The sequence below is a fragment of the Chiloscyllium plagiosum genome, chromosome 28, assembly GCF_004010195.1.
Source record: "Chiloscyllium plagiosum isolate BGI_BamShark_2017 chromosome 28, ASM401019v2, whole genome shotgun sequence".
NCBI classification, from domain to species: Eukaryota; Metazoa; Chordata; class Chondrichthyes; order Orectolobiformes; family Hemiscylliidae; genus Chiloscyllium; species Chiloscyllium plagiosum.
Window position 1 is genome coordinate 9,504,480 of NC_057737.1, and position 22,792 is coordinate 9,527,271.

A 22,792-nucleotide genomic window follows, 5' to 3' on the forward strand; every position below is an offset into this window, starting at 1 on the left:
GAGGGTATGGAGGTGCTGGGCCTCCTCCACCTCCGCTCCCTCACCACCAGACGCCTGGAGGAAGAATGCCTCATCTTCCGCCTCGGAACACTTCAACCCCAGGGCATCAATGTGGACTTCAACAGTTTCCTCATTTCCCCTTCCCCCACCTCACCCTAGTTCTAAACTTCCAGCTCGGCACTGTCCCTATGACTTGTCTGGACTTGTCCTACCTGCCTATCTCCTTTTCCACCTATCCACTCCACCCTCTCCTCCCTGACCTATCACCTTCATCCCCTCCCCCACTCACCCATTGTACTCTATGCTACTCTCTCCCCACCCCACCCTCCTCTAGCTTATCTCTCCACGCTTCAGGCTCACTGCCTTTATTCCTGAAGAAGGGCTTTTGCCCGAAACGTCGATTTCGAAGTTTTAGATAATGCCTGAACCCAAACTCTAGTTTTGATCCTGTAATGTAACAGCCATCAACTCAAACTGGAAAAACTAACCTCTACATCATTTTTGCCAACAAGTGCTCCCACATGTACAAAGCTCTTGCTCTGGGAGTACAAAGTTGGAAAATGACTATATTTAATAATACAGCAGGCTGATTATAGCCTGCTCCTTCTCTGCTCAAAGTGAGGTTTCCCTTTGTAAAATGGATGGCAAAATTACCTCAGCCAGTTCTGCTTCTGCGGGCTATCAAACATATTCTAAAAATAAAATGATATTGTTTAAATGCAAAACAATCTCTAATCTGCATTTCAATCATCTGAAATGTCAGCACTGGTTTGGAACATGCTGTTTCTGTTTGTGACTGTATGGGACATTCATTTTGCAAGCAAATGCAGCCAATTAATGTTTTTTTTTTAAATCTGGCATATAATGTCACATTTACCTTCTGTCACAATTCAGATGTCAAATTTAGCATGTCCTCAAGCTCATGACAAGCAGCAGGGGCCTGCGAATTGAGTTGTTGACTGCTCCCTGAAACGTTGACTCACTATCTCTCCACAGACGCTGCCAGACCCATTGTGAATTTCTACTATTTTCTACTTTTCATCAATTAGATGGTAAGAGGGAGCTAACTACGGGAGTCTCTGTGTATTAAAGCGCATCACTGTTTCCTTTAAGTCACTGTGTCCTGTGCACGACAACTGGTGCCCAGATGCACTGGCTTCTGGATCCAGACACCACACAGAAGCCTCTGAGGTCCACACTGCGACCAGGACAGTGACAGAGAACGTGGTGCTCTGCTGTACAGAAGCTAACAACACATAGGCAGGAGATAAATGCAAAATGCAATGGAAGTGTTTTTCTTTAAGAAGGTACCAGCCTTCTTGACTCACGACGACATCGTCAAGCTGAGTCACATCTCTCACTTTTCACATCTTGGCATCAAGATCCCTAATCACTGACCTTGGGTTCAACTGCAGCCAACTCATTGATTAAACCTGTTACTGATTCAATATTGAATCTCCTGAATAAGCAAACCTGTCTACAAGCAACCGGCATTAACACATGAAAACATCCCCATCCTTAAAGCCCCTTTCCCTACGAGAGGTTAAATCTGTCTACTCTCCCGGGTGAACATCAATGATCCTGTGGAAGCATGGCACAGAAAGGACAGAGGAGTTCAGAAGAAGAACTATCTGGGCTTGAAAGGTGAGCTCTGTTTCTCTCTCCACAGATGTGGTCAGACCTGCTGAGTTTCTCCAGGGGTGTTCTCCTGGCTTCTCAATCAACTTCTCAGAAACCTGATCATCTGGCCACAATCACCTTGTGTGGGAGCCTGTATGCAAATTGGCTGCAGCATTTCCTAAATCGCTCCAGTAATTACATTTTAAAAACAGGACCTTCACTGACTGTAAAACACTTCGATTTATTCTGAGGTTGTGGAAGGTTGGACTGTCTTCCTTGGAAAAGAGAAAGCTGAGAGGAGATTCAATAACAGGAACCTTTCCAACTCATGAAAGGACTGAGAGTGGGAGGGAACAGGCTTAAAGTAATGACAAAAGAAGTAAGGGTTTCATGAAGGAAATCAGCTTTGCACAGTTAATATCTGGAATGACCTGCCTGAGGATGTGACAGAGGCGGATTCAATCAAAGCTCTCAAATAGCACTTGGGAGTGTTTTCCGGGAGAAAGTGAGGACTGCAGATGCTGGAGATCAGAGTCGAGAGTGTGGTGCTGGAAAAGGTCAGGCAGCATCCGCAGAGCAGGAGAATCAATGTTTTGGGCACAAGCCTTTCATCCTGAAAACACCAATTCTCCTGCTCCTCGGAAGCTGCCTGACCTTGGGAGTGTTTTCTGGAAAGGAAGAACGTGCAAGTTGACAGGGAGAGGGCACACAGTAAATTGGTCATTCGGAAAGCCGGTGCCGACAGGATGGGCTGAATGGCCTGGTCCTGTGCTGTAACAATTCTGTGATTATTCCAGGACAGATTTTAACACGCAATTTCACCGTCTGTACCAACTCCTTATATCAGATTCAATCCAGATAAACAACCAATCTGACAGTGCAAACTCTCTGCTTCTCATCTTTGAGTATCAGGAAATGGGCTCAAACACTTTTTTTTAACCTGGGCAATTGCTTATTCCCTTTTAGCCTAATTAATGTAAACTTAAGAGAAATGCATCATACAGTGCCCACAAAAACCACCACTTGATAGCATGACTAAGCTCTGCGGGCATTTTCAAGTGCCAAACTTGGCCTAGGTTATTCCCAGTTGCACCACTTTAGCTAGCTCTTCTGACTAAACAGATATTAACGCCAAATCACTGCCACTTGATTCCCACATTTTAAGTAGCTCTTCCTCTGTCAGAATGGTATGATAATGTTGTTCCATTAAGCAGCGACCAAAAATAAAGGGACAGAATTTATCTACTAAACTGTGCGAGCCAAGTTTATATGGTGTCGATTGGTGGTGTCAATTTAAGCATCATATGAGGCATCATTCTTGGTACCAAACGCTCTTGTGAAAGGCTCCCAATGTTGCATCCACAATGAGTTGGGGGTGGTGAAGTCAAGCCTTTCAAGAGTGTGGAAGAGGGGGAGGGGAAAGTTTTGATGCTGCCACTGTTATCATCTGATGCACAGTTGTAACTTGAGATTATTCAGTTCGTTGGGACAAACACTGCAGGAAGGAGACCTTAAGACCATAAGAAATAACAGCAGAATTAGGCCATTCAGCCCATCAGGTCTGCACCACCATTTGATCATGGCTGATGTGCCTCAACCCCATCTTCCTGTCTTCTCCCCATAACCGTTGATCCCCTTACTAATACAGAACTTATCTCCCTCTGTCTTAAATACACTCAATGACTTGGCCTCCACAGCCTTTTGCAACATTGAGTTCCACAGAGACACCACCCTCTGAAAGTTGAAGAAATTCCTCTTCATCTCAGTTCTAAAGGGTCATCACTTTACTCTGAGGGTCCTAGTATCTCCAGAAGTAGAAACAATTTCTCCACATCTTCTCTATCCGAGTATTCTATAGCTTTCAATCAGATTACCCTCCTTCTAAACTCCGAGTACAGACCCACAGTCCTCAACCACTCCTCATGCAACAAGGCCTTCAACCCCAGGATCATTCTTGTGAACTGCCAGCACATCCTTCCTTAGATACAGGGTCCAAACCTGCTCACGGATAGCCACACAATGTGCTAATCTAGCCAAAATAAAAGCAAATTACTGCGGATGCTGGAATCTGAAACCAAAAAGAGAAAATGCTGGAAAATCTCAGCAGGTCTGGCAGCATCTGCAAGGAGAGAAAAGAGCTGACGTTTCGAGTCTAACTGACCCTTTGTCAAAGCCTCACAGCGCCAGAGACCTGGGTTCAATTCCCGCCTCAGGCGACTCTGTGTGTGGAGTTTGCACATTCTCCCCTTTTCTGCGTGGGTTTTCTCTGGGTGCTCCGGTTCCCTCCCACAGTCCAAAAATGTGCAGGTTAGGTGAATTGGACATCTAAATTGCCTGTAGTGTTAGGTGAAGGGGTAAAATGTAGGGGAATGGGACTGGGTGGGTTGCGCTTCGGCGGGTCGGTGTGGACTTGTTGGGCCGAAGGGCCTGCTTCCACACTGTAAATAATCAAATCTGTAAGTGACCTAATCTTGACATCTCCAACTGTGTCATGTTTTAATGTAATTCCCTGATTTACAAAACAGCGGCCTTGAGATGTCGTAATGAGGTTCTGAGGAAAGGGAGGTTGGTGAAGTGGGGGTCTGAGGCCAGGCTTGGGTCACTACCCTTTGGCAGTTTTTGTCAACGTTCAGCTAATTCATCAACCTCATCCAAATATGGCACGAAGAGATGGAAAAGGCACAAGAGAGCCTTCAAACAGAACAAAGAGCATCCCACCCAATCACACTGCCTTTCCAATCGCTAACCCATCCAGCCTGCACATCCCTAGACACTGTGGGCAATCGAGCATGGCCAATCTGCCTAACCTTTGGACTATGGAAGGAAATCCACACGGACACAGGGAGGATGTGCAAACTCCACACAGACCGTCATCCCAGGTTAGAATCAAACCCGGGTTCCTGGTGCTGAGGTAACAGTGCTAACCACTGAGCCAACATGCTGCCTGTCTCGTGAAAGATTACATTTTAAAAATTAGAAAGTTTCAGATAACCAACTTCTATAAGGCCATAAGAAATAGGAATAGGAGCAGGCCATTCGACCCCTCAGGCCTGCTCTGCTATTCAATAGGCAGTATTAATGTTTATAATGTTAAAATGCCCATGATTTTGTTGTTGGCAATGAATCAATAATTTACATAGATGGTTGTTGACAAGTTAACAAACAGTTTTATTACTTGAGTAGCAAAAAAGGCAAACAATTTACAGAGGAACCTCGATTATCTGGCATTTGATGATCCAAATCTCGGATTATCCAGCAAAATCGCAAGGTCCCGACGCTAGGGTGAACTATGTTATCTGGCATTCAAATACCTGGCATTTGGTTAGCCGAACGAAATACTCCCCGCACGAGTCCATTAGATAATCGAGGTTCCTCTGTATAATGGTTTGATGGCAAATGGGATCCGGTGGGATAGAACCAATTGGTGATCCAAGAGTTGCTGTGGATCTTGAATAAAATCATTGGGAGGACCACAGGAAGAGATCATTCAACATCACAGATCCACGCCAGTGACTGTGCTCTACAGAAGCCTGTTATCCTTCTTGACCTAAACATCAGCGTATTCCTTGTCCCTCTCCCTTCGCCTCAGCCTCCCTCCCCCACTCTTAGTTTAACAATTTTTTTCCATGCTCTGATCTTCCTTGCCGATGCACTGGTGTGGTTGTATGCTCTGTCCCTTCCTGCCATCCTCTGGCTACTATTACATCCTTCCCAACCCTTTCTATTGCTTTATCCTCTCTCATTAACATCGCAAATCCATCCTCACGTGAATCACCACCAAATCCACCCGTCCTCCAACATATCGTTTCAAGCCCTCTCTGTAGCTACAGTTTTTAAAAAACTCATTAGCGGGATGTGGGTGTCGCTGGCTAGGCATTTATTACCCACCCCAGAGGGCAGTTAAGTGTCAACCACATTGCTGTAGGTCTGGAGTCACATTTAGGCCAGACCAGGTATTTCCACTATCATCTCTGTAACTCCACTTTGTGCATTGTCTGCTGCCTTGTCTTTGCAACACAGAACTCTTACAGAGTGCTCCAGATGAGGCATGTCAAACTAACCAAGGCAGCCCCATCAAAAGGCAGGCTCCTTTGTCAACAATGCCCCAGAGTACAAACAATGTAGATCCCATGCTCCGAGCATAGTAGATCCCAAAGGCTCAGGCAGCAGATCCTGCGTTCTAAAAGTAGCATATCCCAAGCTCCGGGGTGGGTGGGGGGGATAGCAGATCTCAGGATCCAATCCATCTAACCTTTGACTGTGGAAGGAAACCCACGTGGACACGGGAGGATGTGCAAACTCCACACAGATCGTCATCCCAGGTTAGAATCGAACCCAGGTCCCTGGCGCTGTGAGGCAGCAGTGCTAACCACTGAGCCAACATGCTGCCTGTCTCGTGAAAGAATAAATTTTTAAAACCAGCAAGTTTCAGATAACCATCTTCGATAAGATCATAAGATTTTTAGTAGATCCCAGAGGCTCAGGCAGTAGATCCTGGACTCTGAAGGAAGCAGACCCAGGGCTTTGAGGGCAACAGATCCTGGGTATCAAGTGAAGGAGATCCCAAAGTTTGGTGGTAGGAGATCCTGGGTACTGAAGGCAGCAGATCCCCGATCTGGGGGCAGGAGATCCTGTGCTCTGAGATGGGTAGCAGTTTCAAACACAATTATTTTTTAAATTTAGGATGTAGATGTTGCTGGCAAAGTCGTCATTTGGTCCCAATGTCTAATTGCCCTTGAACCAAGTGGACTGCAACACCGTTTCTGAGGGAAGACCATGGAAGAATGGCCCATTTCCTTCCTGATGGCACATCAGATGGGATTTTCCAATAGTCAACAATAGTTTCATGGTCGTCATTTCTAACACCAGTTATCAATTCCAAAGCTATTAGTTACATTTTAATTTTACCAGCTTTCCACGGTGGGATTTTAACCCACATTCCCAGAACATCAGCGTGGGCCTCTCCATTACTAAAGAATGAAATTAGTCTCACTTTCATGCATTTGGCTCATAACCCTCTAAATCTTTCCCATTCATGTACTTATCCAAATGTGTGAAAGGTACTGAAAAAGTCATACTGGACTCAAAATATTAACTGTGTTTTTCTCTCCACAGTCGCTGAGTTTCTCCAGCGTTCTCCATGTTTGTTTCAGATTTCCAACATTCACAGTATGTTGCCTTAGTCATATCATGCCATCCTTGTAAGTACAGAGGAACTCTGAAGAAACTTTTTGTGCTAATCACAGATTTAATTTTCTCTTCAGTACTTATTCCTTTTCTTTCACGAGACATGTTGGCTCAGTGGTTAGCACAAGCTGCTTTATTCATGATGGACTCTGGACTAGAACTAGAACTTGTGCCACTCTGCAGCTGTCTAGTTGGCATCGGAGTTAGCAAAGTTCATTTAGAAAGCTGCCCACACCCAGCACTCTGTAACTCTGCTGACCTATCTCTAAAAACCTCTGCAACAAAGTTGGCTTCACATATTGAGTTTCAGGCCTACAGTATGTAGCATGCTGACATTATTTTAAGGGGGATAATTGAAGGCAAGATGCTCAATATTAAAGACTCGCACCCAGTCAGACTGCAGCGAATGGCCACATGTCACCCTGCTGTAACACAAGATGGGCTCTGGGTTCACCTGTAACCAATCTCAGGCTTAGTTCTGGAAGCTTTCACCTACCTCGATGTCTGTTAGTTGTCTTATCAAACATTAGCATGGCATCTTCTACCTGCAAGACACAAAAGCACCTCAGGTTAGATCCATGTGCAATAATGTACGATGTCAGAAGATTCAGTACTCAAACAAATAAGTGGCTAGTTCACGGGCAACTTTGTAAGCCATCACAGAATCGCATAACAGTCTTGTGTTGATGGCTACAGAATTGTTTGTTGCTTCACACCCGGACTGTCCCACAAAGTTGGCTACCCTGCAGCACCGATAACAACCCCAACCCAATTCAACAACTAAAATAAAACAACAATTGTTCCAAATAAAAGCTGGAAGAGCTGCAGATGCTGTAAATCAGAAACAAAACCAGAAATTGCTGGAAAAGTTCAGTTGGTCTAGCAGCATCTGTGGTGAATATTCCCAGTGTTTTTCAATTCGGTCACCAAACTAACTGCACAATCTTCAATGATGGATTCTTTACTTGAACAAAATTTCATCAAGGTGAACATTAGAGCTCTAAATAAGGGGGAATGTTTTACAGCCTTGACAGGGCTTGTTATCTCTATAACAATTATATTTCTTATTCCTCTAGCTCCCCACTACCTTGGAAAATAGCCAATGACTTGCCAACAGAGGCAGATTTTACCCAGGACTTTCAGTGAGTGACACAGCTCCACAAATTGCTCAGTGTGTTATGGAGCAGTAGAGCTCTCCCTCCATTGTATGGAGAAGCCAGCCCTCTCTGACCCTGTAATGTCAGTGAGTATAACTGACAGGTTTCGGCGCACACGCAACGTTCTCTATAAGTTCTGCTCAATTTAATCAGTCGGGGTTTTGGGTGGAAGGGCAACTATTTCCCGAGTGACGCAAGAGAATACGCATCTGTCCTGTTCCTGCATGACGGACAGCTCAAACCTCCTTTTATATCAGGCATAGGTGAGCCAGATGACACCACTGTCAAAGCACAGCAGGAGGAAGGGGAAGAATGAAGGTTCTTATGGCTAACCGAGAGGAAATGTCTTGAATTGTCTCCGCACAGGAAAAGCACAATCTTTATGTGGTTGTACAGAACTACAGAGGTTCTACAGCATAGAAACAGCTCACCCTGTCCAACCAATCCATGCCAGCACTTGTGTTCCTCTTGAGTGGCCTCCATCCCCTCTTCATGTAACAGCTTCAGTAAACACAAAGCTCCCTTCTCAATTATCCATGAATCTAGTGACAGCAAGTTCCACATTCTCACCATTCTTTGCTGAAGGAGGTTCCTTTTGTATCCTCTCTTCGATTCTTAGTGACTACCTTACATTGATGGGGTCTAGTTTGTGCTCTGCATGCGCATGTGTGTCTAGTCAAATGGATTAATCCAAGTTGCTCAAGATGGAATCCAAACTGGTGATAACTAAGAAGCATAGACGGTGTTCCCAGCGAAAAGGCTGTGCATCCACTGATCAGCCATTGTCCTGTTCTGCAGCCTTCCCAGTCAAACCCATGAAAACTGGATGGAATTCATCTGGCCGATGTAGCTGCACAGTCGGTTAGCTCAGTTGGCTGGACAGCTGGTTTGCGATGCAGAGCGACTCCAACAGTGAGGGTTCCAGTTGAGGTCCCACCTTCTCAAACTCACCCCTTACCTGAGGCGAGGTGTCCCTCAGCTTAATCTCCCCACCGGTTTTGTTTCTCTCTGACGAGAGAGCAGCCCTATGGTCCTCTGGGATGATGGAGACTTCACAACGTCAAGTCTGGGAGGAAGCCAGGCTTCCCGGCTTGAGTTGGTGGGTTTAATTTGGGATTTGCGTGGGAGTGCGTGTAAAGGAATGGGGAGGGCAAAGGAGCTTTACCTAGCCTCGCTGTTTCAGGTTAGGGCAAGTCAATCCATCTAACCAACTGTTCCACATTGTTCCCTACTGGGAGGTGGATAGCACGAGGAGACATAGCTTTAAACTGAGGGATGATAGATATAGGACAGATATCAGAGGTAGGTTCTCTACTCAGAGAGTAGTGGGGGCATGGAGTGCACTGCCTTCAACAGTAGTGGACATTTAAATGGTCACTGGACAAACATATGGATGAGAATGCAATAGTGTAGTTTAGATGGGCTTCAGATTGGTTCCACAGTTCGGCGCAACATTGAGGGCCGAAGGGCCTGTACTGTACTGTAATGCTCTATGTTCTAAGATGATATATGCACCCTCACGGTATAGACACATTCTCAAGGAATGGTCACTTACAGCAAGAGGGTAGCAGGTGCTCACGGACTCCAGCCCAAATGAGGACGCTTGACAAAAAAGGCAAGTGCACATATCACATGTCAAATTCCAACTACAGTTCAGTCGCAGGTTCTCTTATTTAAACTAACACAGAATACCTTTCAATACAAAAAAAAATCCAATTCTTTCTGTGAGCCTCACTGCAAAATAACAACTCAATTTCTATTCACTTCAATGGTTTGCAACCTGAATCCTATTTTATCTTGAAATGCTGTATCTTACTGCTGACTGACCGAGGCAATAATGGATTGCCAAATGCTTAATCCCAGGCGCACACCTGCAGTCCAAGCGTGTCAGCTGCTGTCTGCATCCCACTGTCTACCGTCATCTTCCGAATCCTGTCCCAGGTTCCTGAGCTGTCAATAACCAGGGTGGATTAAGCGGACTATTCTCCAGCCAACTCTATCCTTACTGAGCCTGACATTATCAAACAGGAGGCAGCTTCGCCAGCGTCAACACAAACCTTCACCACCTCCCCCTGCTCCCCCCAAGCCCCTGGCTAATGTGAAACTTGATCGACAAGAAATGCAGGTCTACTTTGCCAAACTTCACATCAGAAACATCCCAAAGTCTCCATCTAGAGGTCAGGTGCTGGTCCCCAGCACATCCCTACCAAACACCCCATCCCCCTCTTTCCCATACTAATGCCAATCTGATACACAGCGACTTATTCCATTTATTCAGTGTCACTGGCGGGGCCAGCATTTATCGCCCATCCCTAGTTGCCCTAGGGAAGGTGGTGCCTTCTTGAACCACTGCAGTCCACGTGCTGTAGGTAGACCCACAGTACTGGGATGAGATTCTCACTCTCTCCTGCTCGACACTATAAAGTTCTGATTTATAACCAATGCAAACGTAGACCTCCCATCCCCCTGTCACAGTCAGTTCCTGTTAGCCTGGGTCGGTTCAGCTGCCTGGAGTGTGCGGGGCCAGCATTTTACAGAATGGAATCATATGGCACAGATAAGGCCCCTCGACCCGTCAAGTCTACACTGAGAAAACTACACTAAACCTACACCAGCCCCATTTGCCAGCACTTGGCCCACAGCCTTCAATGTTATGACATTTTGAGTGTTCATCCATGTACTTCTTACAGGTTGTGAGGTTACCCACCTCAACTATCCCCTCCCAGACAGAACATTCCAGATTCCCACCACCCTCTGTTACAGATCACCCAGCCAGAAACGTGCAGCCACTTCGGAAAATCCCTTCCGGAATGAAAAGAAATCCTATAAGTAAGGATCGAAGGGCTGGGAAGGTGAGGGGAATGGGATGGAGAAGTAAGGGGGAGATGGCCGATTGAAGTTTGCTAGTTGGAAAACTGCTCAGACACCCAGCTCCGAACACCAATGACATTGGCTGTGCATGGGAATAGAAATCAGTCAGGGATATACGCACAATCAAACAGGCAGGATCAAGCAAGAAACAGACCTCTGGAGAGACGGGGGGACCTGATGACAAGTGGCAAGCTGAGGGAGATACAGACAGACAGAAGACTGAAAGGCCATATCTTGGGAACTGCAGTCATAAACAAAGTCAACTGATAAAGGAATCTCTCATTAAATTAGCTGTCACTGGTTTCAAACTGAACGTCTCCTCTTCCTCACGGTTACAGAGGTCTCTACTTGACGCTGAAATGGTGCAGGTCCACTGCACACACGCTATGGCATAAATCAGCAACAACAACACAGGCAATACTTCTGGGCTGGTAACCAACACGCAGCTCCCCCATGGTGGCTGCAGGAATCTCGCTGCAGTTCATTAATAAAACGAGAATAGAACAGAATTCTCACGACTAACCATCATTTAACCTCCAGAGTATTGGAAAAGAAGCTGCTGCTCACAAGAGGAAATCTGCCGTCCTTACCCAGTCTGGCCTCTATGTGACTCCAGGCCCCACACCAATGTGATTAACTTTTAATGGCTCTTCAAGCCTCCCAGTAGTTGACATAGCCCGGAGTGCTCATTAGAGACTAAGATGACCTGGGGGTTGGTTTAATCTGAGAGCCACCAAGCCTCAGGCAAGGGGAGAATCTGAGAAGGCAGGATCTTCATGATGAGCTCAGCCAGTACAGGAATCGAACCCACGCTGTTGGTGTTACTCAGCCAGCCAGGGTTGGGCTCCACTCCGAGTGCTCAAAGGTGTTCAGAGATGGGCAGTTAGTGCTGGCCTTGCCAGAAAAGCTCACATCCAATGAACAGATAACGAAGGCCTTATTTTGTCTTGGCGTGGTTTTACAGTGTTGAGCCCCAGATGGTGCTAACAATCACCCCTCCCCTACAAAGGTACTGTTGACTGGAGAAGCCTCTGAGCAGACGCAGCACCAACTCAATGTCAAGTGGAACTGCATCATCAATCACTCACTGACTTTAGGTCCTGCTCACAACTTTCTCTCCCAAAGCCCTGGGAAATGATTCTTCTTTGATGTGATGGCTGAATATATTCAACTGTTGGAGTCTGCATGTTCTCCTCATGTCTGCAAGGGTTTCCTGCAGGTGCTGGCCGTTTCCTCCCACAGTCCAAAGACGTGCAGGTTAGGTGAACTGTCCATGCTAAACTGCCTGCAGTGTCCATGGATGCGCAGGCTAGGTGGGTTAGCTATGGCAGATGCGGGGTTACAGGGAATGGGTCTGGATGTGATGCTCTTCAAAGGGTTGGTGGTGACTTGACGGGCTGCATGGCCTCTATGTGCACTGCAGGGATTCTATGAACATGATCATTCTAATGTGCTGTGATATTTATGTTAGCTCCCATTACATTTGAAATGTGGGACTCAGGATTTAAGAATTCACTGAACTTTGATTACATTGTTAGGTACCGACAAAGGTCCATTTACAATCATGGGCACTTGTGTGCCTGGGCTCAAGCGAAGCCATTCTATTGTACTGTACCATACTTCCCTCAGTATGCTATGCTGCAAAAGGACTCAGTAAGATGGAGACCGAGAGCCTTACAGACTTTTCTTTATTTTCACACACATCTAGAGAGGTGGGAGTTGAATTTGAGCCTCCTGGCACAGAGAAGGGGACACTATAAGGACACAAAGCCCAACTAAGACCTTTAGGTGTCATCCCACATCCCACAGAAGGGTGAGGGACCCTGAGCATGTCACTTCAAGGAAACTGCTCATCTTCTGCGAGATGCTATCTTCTAAAGAGCAGCTCTGGAGAGCAATAAATATCAGCCATGTCTCACCAGCAAGTTTAAAAAAACACACACAACTAACACTGAAGATGTCACACTACACTGCTGGGAGTTTTATAAATGATTTGCATGTAAGACCCCATACAATATGATACCCCATTTTAACTGTCCTGTTCTCTTACAGTCCCATTCACGTACAATTTGACCTGTAGGTAATGTACCTCTCCAATGAGAATTGTCTTCTTAAACCACCTGAGAGTGCACCTGAAGCTGTGAATTAGAATAAGATTGTGCCAGAATTCCAGTACAATTACTAAACTTTAAACAAAGTCAAGTCTGAAAGGAGAGCATACCCAAGTTCCAACTGCTTTAGGACTGACGGAGGAAGACGACCTCCAGAATAGAAGAGAGCTCAGAGGCGAAGCAGAAATATCACGGACACGCAGCCAGGGTTCCCCTCCCAGATTTATGATGAAAGGCAGGAGGAAAAGAAAATGCATTGATAGAGCACCTCTCACAACCAAAGGCAATCCCAAAGTGCTTCACACCGAGTAAAACAATTATTGAAATGAAGAAAAATGCAGAGTTGTGATTTTAAGAGGTGAGTTTTGTCCTGGTTTCTTTTAGAGAGACAGGTGCCGAACAGTCTATGAGAAGATAAACAATTTGCGAAGCCTTGGGTTTTTCTAAAGCTGGGACAATAGAAGCAGCCTGAGCGGGTATGGTTAAGCTCTCACAGATCCAGGACTTCTAGTTCGCTTTCAGCAGTTGTTGCTGAGATCTCAGCAGGGTTGGAAGGCAGTGAATCCCTCCTGCTGCTACACTCTCTCTCTCCAAATTGTCTTTTGATGTTCTTTCCTCCTGGATTGGAGAACTGTATATGCAACAAAGTATTTTTTGAATTTGCCTTTTTGCCAAGTATGCATTCATGGGATGTTATTATAGTGGAACACTTACTGTTTAGTAGGAAAATAATCTATCATTCTGTGAAGTTTTCCAATAGAGTTAAGTTATTCAAACTCCTCTTTGTTTTGTTGTATTTTAACTGTAGTGTTGAATAAATTGTGGTTTGCTTAATGTCAAGTAGTTTGACCTGTCACATCGCATCTGGAACACAGCACCTCATATTTACATTTAAAATAAGAAAATGTTAGGATCCAGGCTGCGGAGTGGACTCGATGGGCCAAATGGCCTTATTTCCGCTCCTATGTCTTATGGTCTATGTCTTATGGTAATATATTGTGAGGGGGTCTGCTCTGGTCCAGAACAGAGTGTAGAGTGTACAGCTTGGGCACAACAAGAACTGACAAACAACCACATGATGATCAGAATTCTGGCTTTGATAACGCAGATGATCAGCCAGCAGATTGCAAACATTCAGTCTCAGTTACCACCAGCAGATAACATGTTGTCATTGACACTGGTTTAGGAGGTGAATATTATCCAGTATATTACAACAGAGGACCTCCAAGCCCATATACCTGCAGTGTCTACCAGCTATGAATAGTTTCAAGTGTACCTTAATTACATATTTTCGAATCAAACTATTCAAAGATGTTCTTACACTCCTCCAAACCAGACAGGACGTGAACTTGGATCTTCTGATCCAGAGGTAGAGACATTACCACTGCAATACCACAATCCTCACATCAATGTATAATTAACAAATCAATGCCTTATTTATTTTGTTACCTTCAATGGCTAGGTATTTAACATCCCTTAACAGAACCTATTAAATACTGACGCAGAGAGCCCTTCCTCAGGTGTCTTTAAAATGTGTCACTGGAATCTTGACACACAGTGTTAGTGCCCACATCTCTGGACTAGAAGGTCTGGATTCAAGCCCCATTTGCCTCAGAGAGGTGTATCAGAATGTGTCTAAGCTCTTTTATAAGTACCAAGGGATTGCTTTCCACCCGCCAAGACAACACCTCCCTCAGTCCAGACTCTGGAGCAAGGCTTGAACCGATAACATTACAGCACGGCAGTGAGAGCGCTACTTGGTGATCCGTGACCTCACAGAAAGAATCCACTTTGACCTGGCACAACGAGATTGAGAGAAAGAGAGAGAGAGAAAGGAAGAGAGGGAGGGAGAGAAAGGAAGAGAGAGAGAGAGAGAGAGAGAAAGGAAGAGAGGGAGAGAAAAGAAGAGAGGGAGAGAGATAGAGAGAGAGACTATTTTTATCAACACATGGTCTGTGCCTGCACTTGAACCTGGGAGCACAAAATGTAAACTGTGATAGAAAATTAATTCCATTCTACATCTTTACATCTACCGCCTCAATGAACACAAACATTTAAAAAGATAATTTTTTTTTAAACTGTGCTGTCAAGAGTGCTCAAGAGGAGATCAGACGCTGGATACACAAAATTAATGCCAGGGTTGGTGCAAATTTGCAAAGCTGACATGATAGGGTGAAGTCCTGAAATGACAAGGAGGTAAATATTCTAATTGTTTTGTCAGAAGTATATCAGTGGAGTACTGTGTATTCTCTAAGAAACAGTTATGATTGTGAGTCTAGTGTGATTCTTCTTCAACAAGGGCCAAATATTGGACTCAAAACATTAACTCTGTTTCTCTCTCCACAGATGCTACTAGACCTGCTGTGCTCAACCAGAATTCTCTGTGTTTGCTTCAGATTTCCAGCATCCAGGAGTATTTTACTTTTATTTGAATGTCAAACACTGAACTGGAGTGACCCTGCCGTGCCCAAAGGAAATGCAGGTTAGGTGAATTGGCTTCCTAAATTGCCCAAAGTGTTCAGGGATGTGTAGGTTAGGTGCATTAGTCAGAGGTAAATATAGGTTTGGGAAATGGTTCTGGGTGGATTATTTTGGTAGGATAAGTCTTCTCAGGAGCCCAGAGGGCTCCCAAAACTGCACGGCTGAGCCTCGGAATGGATCACGTGTTGAGAAGGGAAGGGGGCTCATGCGTACGTAGCTTCTCCCCCTATATCCTGGTGGACTGGAGGGGTGGGGTGGACGAGAAACTAGAAAGGACTGTTTGAAAGTTATTGCCTTACTCCACAAGATCATGGGATCTCCTTCCAGGTGCATCCCCAGCATCAATCACCACAGTAAACAAGGGCAGCTACCATTATCTCTTCAAAGGATGAGACACCAGGATTCCGTGACTCCTACTTTCCCAAGAATCGCCACCAAAGATGTCACCACTCCCTTGTTCAGTACTCAAAAGTGGGTTTTATTCATGACAGTCATACAGAAGACGACCCTTCGGTCCAACTCATCCATGCTGACCAGGTTTCATCGAATCATAGAATCCCTGCAGTGTGGAAACAGGCCCTTCGGCCCAACAGGTCCACACCGACCTTCCAAAGAGTAATCCACCCAGACCCATTACCCTAACCTATACTTACCCCTGACTAATGCACCTAACTTACACATCCCTGAACACTATGGGACAATTTCCCACGGTCAATCCACCTGACCTGCACATCTTTGGACTGTAGAAGAAAACCGGAGCACCCGGAGGAAACCCACGCAGACATGGGGAGAATGTGCAAACTCCACACAGACAGTCGCCCGAGGCTGGAATCAAACCCGGGTCCCTAGCGCCGATAGGCAGCCATGCTAACCACTGAGCCACCATGTCGCCCCAAACTGAACGAGTGTCTGGAACTGAACTAGTCCTATTTGCCTGCGTTTGGTCCATATCTCTCTAAACCTTTCTAATTCATGTACCTTTTCCACTTGGGGAAAAAAACCCACACCTGGTTAAATTCTGTAAACATTCAGACCACCAGTTGTACCAAGTCACGAACTAGCTTGTTCAATGGGTACATCACCCTAGTGGTGAGATGACTTGACTAGTAATCCAAACGTCTGGCTGAATGTTCTGGAAATAGGAGCTCCAATCCCACCGCTGCAGCAGGGGGAATTCAAAGACTTTAACAAATCTTGATTTGAAATGAAAATAGCTAGTTTCAGTGACAGTGAATAAAGATTGCTGCATAAAATATCTTGTTCACTGAAGCCTCTTAGGGAAAGAGCACTGCTTGCTCTACCCAATCTGGGCTCTATGTAACTCCAGGCCTACAGCAATGTGCTTAACTGTTAACTACTCTCTGAAATGGTCCAGCAAATCTTCCCAAGGGCAAGAGATGATACAGAGGCAGAGGTGAAGGTAATAGTAAGGCTGAAAAGAATATAACCCTCGAGAGAGAGCGAGAGCGAGAGAGAGAGAGAGAGAGAGAGATAAAGAGCCTGGGTCCCTTTTCTCTCAACAGGAAAGCCTGGCATCCTGATAGAGGTGTTAAAAATTAAGAAAGAGTTTGATAGGGTGGACATCGAACATGCAGTGAAATTCAAAACTAGGCATTACAGACTAATACGTCTGAGAATAAATCTCTCACTACAGAGAGACTATGGGACTGGCTGACTCACAGTGCAGTGAGCACAGAGGGTATTTTAGGAGTAGCCATGTAAGTAAATGTAGAGATAAAAGGATGTGTTGATGAGGGACAGTCAGAGCAGGCCTTTGTGGTGCAGGAGCCCTAGTTTAGACCTATTGTGCAAACGTGATGAATCTGTGGAATGCTGTGCCATTGGTGCAGAGTTTGGGGTCTTACTGTGTTGTGGACGCATCGGGATTTTGACTTTGAGACGGTCCATATTCACTCCCCATGAGATTCACGTAATTCTCACAGAGACTGGGGATGATCATCCAGTCATTCTACAGAGTCAGGTGCCAAACGACTGCAATCCTCAAGCTCTCTACGTTTTTCCTGTAAGTTTTCAACGAACTGACTCCCCTTTCCAGCTCTTATATGTTCAGTGAGTGGGCTGAGTGCAATAAAGGGTTAACAATACTCACACATTTCCCCAACCCTCAGCCTCACCAAAAATACAATGGTTTCCAGCCCAGTGCCTCACAAAGCCATCACGTCTCTGCTGATGAAAGATGTGACTAAATGTTTTAATGACTGTTTGTTTCCCAGGCAATAATTGCCTGACCTCAATAAAATTCCCATCAATTGATGGACCCAGTCAGGCCTGTGAACAGGAAGGTGGCCTGACTAGCTGCATGTCCTCAGAAGTCCCAGCCTGGTCCAAAAAGAAACCAGAGAGCCTGCTCAGAGCTGCCCGTCCGTTAGTGCTTCCTGTCATGAGCCGGGCTTTGGAGTGTGACAAAGCAGGGATGGCACTTGGTAAATGTCACTGTCCCAGTAATCCAGAACCACAGCCTAATGTTCTGGTGAATGTGCTTGAATCCCACCACAGCAGACAGTGAAATTCGAATTCAATAAAAACTGGAATTGAAAGCTAGCCTAATGGTGACCGCTGTCATTAAAAAAAACCCTCTCTTTCTCTAATGCCCTATAGGGATGAGAAATCTTCTGGCCTAATGTGACTCCAGACCCACAGCAAAAGCAGACTGTTGCCAGTCTGATGGGTAATGTACGCTGGCTGAGCCAGCAATGTGCAGATCCCATATTAAAAACACTCACATGCAGCAGTTCAGCCTGACTTAATCCTCTTGTTTGTCTGTAGCATGATTCATGCGAGAGTGAGTCCACCCCAGGCACCTCTGCACCCTGTCAAGTGTAGTCCTGTTGCTGTTTCAAAGCCCCCTGTGCTATCCAGTCGAGAGTGGGAACCAGGTTTGATGGGAGACTTGCCCAATGTGCTGAGATGGCATTTCCCAGCATGCACTAGCAGGTGATCATCTCCCTCCTAGCAATGCGATGAACACCCAGATTGCAAACTGAACAGGAGATCTTTGTGTGTTACTCAATAACAAACACTCCCTCAGGGATAAATGTAAGCCTAATCCTGTGACATGGTTGGAAAGGTGTCCTTCGAGTTACAGTTGAGAGAACACATCTGTATTGAGCAAACATATTCTGGCTGCCAAGGTACATCTTACGCAGCTCCCAGATCACTCTCCCTGGCTCTGTCAGCAGACACACCACCACTCCTAATTAATGGGACATCTCCATTCTTCAGAAACAGTAAAATCAGGAGGAGCTCTACAATTTACGGCTTTGCCCTTTGTTACATTCACAGTGTCACCTCTCCCTCCCAGTCCCCTCTGATCGCTATCCAAAGCTAAACCAAATCCTGAGCACCCGGAGGGTACACACGTAGACACGGGGAGAACGTGCAAACTCCACCCAGACAGTCGCCCAAGGCTGGAATCGAACCTGGGTCCCTGGCGCTGTGAGTCAGCGGTGCTAACCACTGAGCCACCGTGGCACCCCAAATTCCAGGGAGATTTTCCAAAATGTAGAGTTGCATTCCACAGAGTTTAGCCAGTTAACAGTGATTTAATTGGCGCTTTCAACAGAACCACATGGGTTAGATACAAAAACAATCTCTCTCAGTGTGACGGCCTAAAACTAGGAGGCACTGAGCTTGATGCTTCAGGGGTAGAATTTCAAAACATTTCTTTGCTTAAAGGCTTAAAGAAATTTGAAAATCAGCAATTGGTCAATTCTTCATTTTAAATTGGGGTCTGAAAGATTTTGTTAATCAGGAGGTATAAAGGGGCATGGGGCAGTGGCAGGTTAGGCCCTCCCAGAGTAATGGAACAGGCTTAAAGATCAAAAGGCCTCCTCCTGATCCTTATACCATTCCTATTTTATTCAGCCTTCCACCTCTGGCCCTGTCTTCATGGGGTGCACAAAAGCTGCAGCGACTTCAGTTCAGGGACGCAAAGGAAGTCAGAATTGAGGGAGCGCAGAGACTAGGAGGGCGTCACATGGCTGAGAGAGGTCACTCAGTAGGCTAGCACTGTCCAAGGCATCGGACATGCACCCCTGCTTTACAGGGAAGAAAATAACTCCAACTGAAACATCAGGTCAGCCAAGTGAGAAGTACTGATTGAAGCCCTCTCACTCACTCTCCAGAGATCTATTCAAATATCCGTCCTTAAAGCGACAACATTCACTGCACAGACCAGGGGCCAACTGGACAGCTTACTGCCTGCTTTATCTTCGCCTGATGTACGGACTGATGGAGACATCACTGTGGCCCTTACTATTTGATTCTGAAGAAACTTACTCTTTGAGGCTTTGAGGGACACTTATTTTACCCACTAACAGAAGAACGATATGATAGAATCCTTACAGTGTGGAAACAGGCCATTTGACCCAACAAGTCCACACCAACCCTCTAAAGAGTAACCCACCCAGACTCATTCCCCTACCCTATTACTCTATATTTACCCCTAACCTACACGTCCCTGAACACTGTGGGAAATTTAGCATGGCCTAACCTGCACACCTTAGGGTTGGGGAGGGGACCGGTGCACCCAGAGGAAACCCACACAGACACAGGGAGAACGTGCAAACTCCACACAGACAGCTGCCCGAGGGAGGAATCAAACCCGGGTCCTTGGCACTGTGAGGCAGTGGTGCTAACCATTGAGCCACCGTGCCGCCCCAAAGGAAAACGATTAGGCACTGTTTCCCAAAACAGGTAATCAAGAACCTCAGAAAAAAAACTGCAACATATTTATTATCAGTAACTCTATAGCTTCCTTTCACTGGATAAGTTTGGATTGAGGTCAGAGTCATGTTGAGTGGGGCATGGGGAATGAGGAATGTGAGGATGGTGGGAACTAGAAACGGAAGAGATCAGGACAGTAGGAATGAGAAAGAGGAAAGCAGAAGATTGGGGTGAGAGAGAAAGCATAAGGAAGTGGTGATGAAGGAGCAAGGGGTTTGCGGGATAGCAGGACTTAAGGAGGAGGGTTAGAATGAAAGCGGAGAGTTGAAAATGGAAGCCAGAAAGTGGAAGGTATAAGAAGGATAGAAGGAAGCAGGAATCCATGGCTGAAGGCAGAGAAACCAGGGTCCAGGGCAAGGTGAGTGGGGACAAAAGCTTGGATTACAGACAGTAAGGAGAGAAGTCTGGCAGAGCAGATTAACAGGAAGCGAATATATAGCCTGAACCGCCAGCAGAATGGCACCATCACCGACACAGACATCCCACCCACCAATCGCAACCTCCAAAACACTAACATCAAGTTCTCATTTATATAACATGTCCAGCGGATAATTCACATGGGTCCACAACATTTAAAAGGCAAGTAAATTGCAGTCAATAAGATGCATTGTTTGGCGAATAGAAACGCAGAGCACAGGATCAATATCTCCCCTGTGCTGAGTTAGCTGATCACAGGGTAAGGCTGCTATAATTAAGGACTGACAGGGGATAGAATCAGCCAGGGTGTCTGCTCTCAAAGACTGTCCACTGACCGGTGCTGGAAACGACATGTGACTGGATCATTGGATGAAGTCATCACCGGTCCCAGCTGTGCTGCCCTCTATGACTGGTTGGCCTTTTAGCACTCAGTGTCTAGGCAACACAGTGAGGAGCCCTGTGGATCCATATATAATCGAGGCTTCAATAGGTAGGCACAGAGTGTTTCCATCTGCGCAGAAGTGCAAAACTCTAACCCATCGATATAAAGATAGTCACCAAGGAATCAAACAGAGAACTTAGAAGAACTACCTTTTTCCCAGAGAGTGGTGAGGATGCGATAATTACTACCAGAGTGGCCAAGGTGAATATTGTGAATGCACTCAAGGAGAGGCCAGATATACATATGAGGGAGAAGGGTCTAGAAAGATGGGAGTTACATAAGGAAGATGGATGTTACACACTGTATAGTCCATGCAACAACAGAGTAAATGAAGGATACAGGAGATGGAGGTCATTGGGTCAGGGCAGTGGGGTAGGTGGGAAGGTCCTTATGATGATGATCCCTGGGGTAATGGGCTCCAGAGTTCAGGGTTTGTTGCTCCAAGTCCAAATACCTTAATGGTGAGACAAGGACTATGTATGCTCAATTGTTTATTTAGTTTCAGAAGTGCACAGAGAATCTGAGACAGAGAGACCCCGAGACAGAGAGACCCTGAGACGCAGAGATCCTGAGACGCAGAGATCCTGAGACGCAGAGACCCTGAGACGCAGAGACCCTGAGACGCAGAGACCCTGAGACGCAGAGACACTGAGACGCAGAGATCCCGAGACGCAGAGATCCTGAGACGCAGAGACTCTGAGACAGAGAGATTCCGAGACAGAGACCCTGAGACAAAGAGACCCTGAGACGGAGAGACCCTGAGACGGAGAGACCCTGAGACGGAGAGACCCTGAGACAAACAGAATCCGAGACAGAGAGACCCTGAGACAGAGAGAATCCGAGACAGAGATGTCCTGAGACAGAGATGTCCTGAGACGGAGAGACCCTGAGACGGAGAGACCCTGAGACGGAGAGACCCTGAGACAGAGAGACCCTGAGACGGAGAGACCCTGAGACGGAGAGACCCTGAGACGGAGAGACCCTGAGACGGAGAGACCCTGAGACGGAGAGACCCTGAGACGGAGAGACCCTGAGACGGAGAGACCCTGAGACGGAGAGACCCTGAGACGGAGAGACCCTGAGACGGAGAGACCCTGAGACGGAGAGACCCTGAGACGGAGAGACCCTGAGACGGAGAGACCCTGAGACGGAGAGACCCCTGAGACGGAGATGTCCTGAGACGGAGAGACCCTGAGACAGAGATGTCCTGAGACAGAGATGTCCTGAGACAGAGATGTCCTGAGACTGAGAGACCCTGAGACAGACAGACCCTGAGACAGACAGACCCTGAGACAGACAGACCCTGAGACAGACAGCCCCTGAGACTGAGAGACCCTGAGACTGAGAGACCCTGAGACGGAGAGACCCTGAGACAAACAGAATCCGAGACAGAGAGACCCTGAGACAGAGAGAATCCGAGACAGAGATGTCCTGAGACGGAGATGTCCTGAGACGGAGAGGCCCTGAGACAGAGAGGCCCTGAGACAGAGAGACCCTGAGACAGAGAGACCCTGAGACAGAGAGACCCTGAGACAGAGAGACCCTGAGACAGAGAGATCCTGAGACAGAGAGACCCTGAGACGGAGATGTCCTGAAATGGAGATGTCCTGAGACGGAGATGTCCTGAGACAGAGAGACCCTGAGACAGAGAGACCCTGAGACGGAGAGGCCCTGAGACGGAGAGGCCCTGAGACGGAGAGGCCCTGAGACAGAGAGACCCTGAGACAGAGATGTCCTGAGACAGAGAGACCCTGAGACAG

General features: G+C 46.4%; 1 protein-coding gene across 28 annotated transcripts in view; it reads right to left on the minus strand.

Annotated features, from left to right (window-relative positions):
• Positions 1-22,792, minus strand: part of msi2b (musashi RNA-binding protein 2b) — a 573,147-nt gene that overhangs the window by 285,678 nt on the left and 264,677 nt on the right. For all 28 annotated transcript variants that reach the window (XM_043718217.1, XM_043718222.1, XM_043718221.1 and 25 more), the window contains one exon: positions 7,304-7,352. In XM_043718217.1, the coding sequence (XP_043574152.1) occupies positions 7,304-7,352 (49 nt within the window). The remainder of the gene's footprint in view (positions 1-7,303; positions 7,353-22,792) is intronic.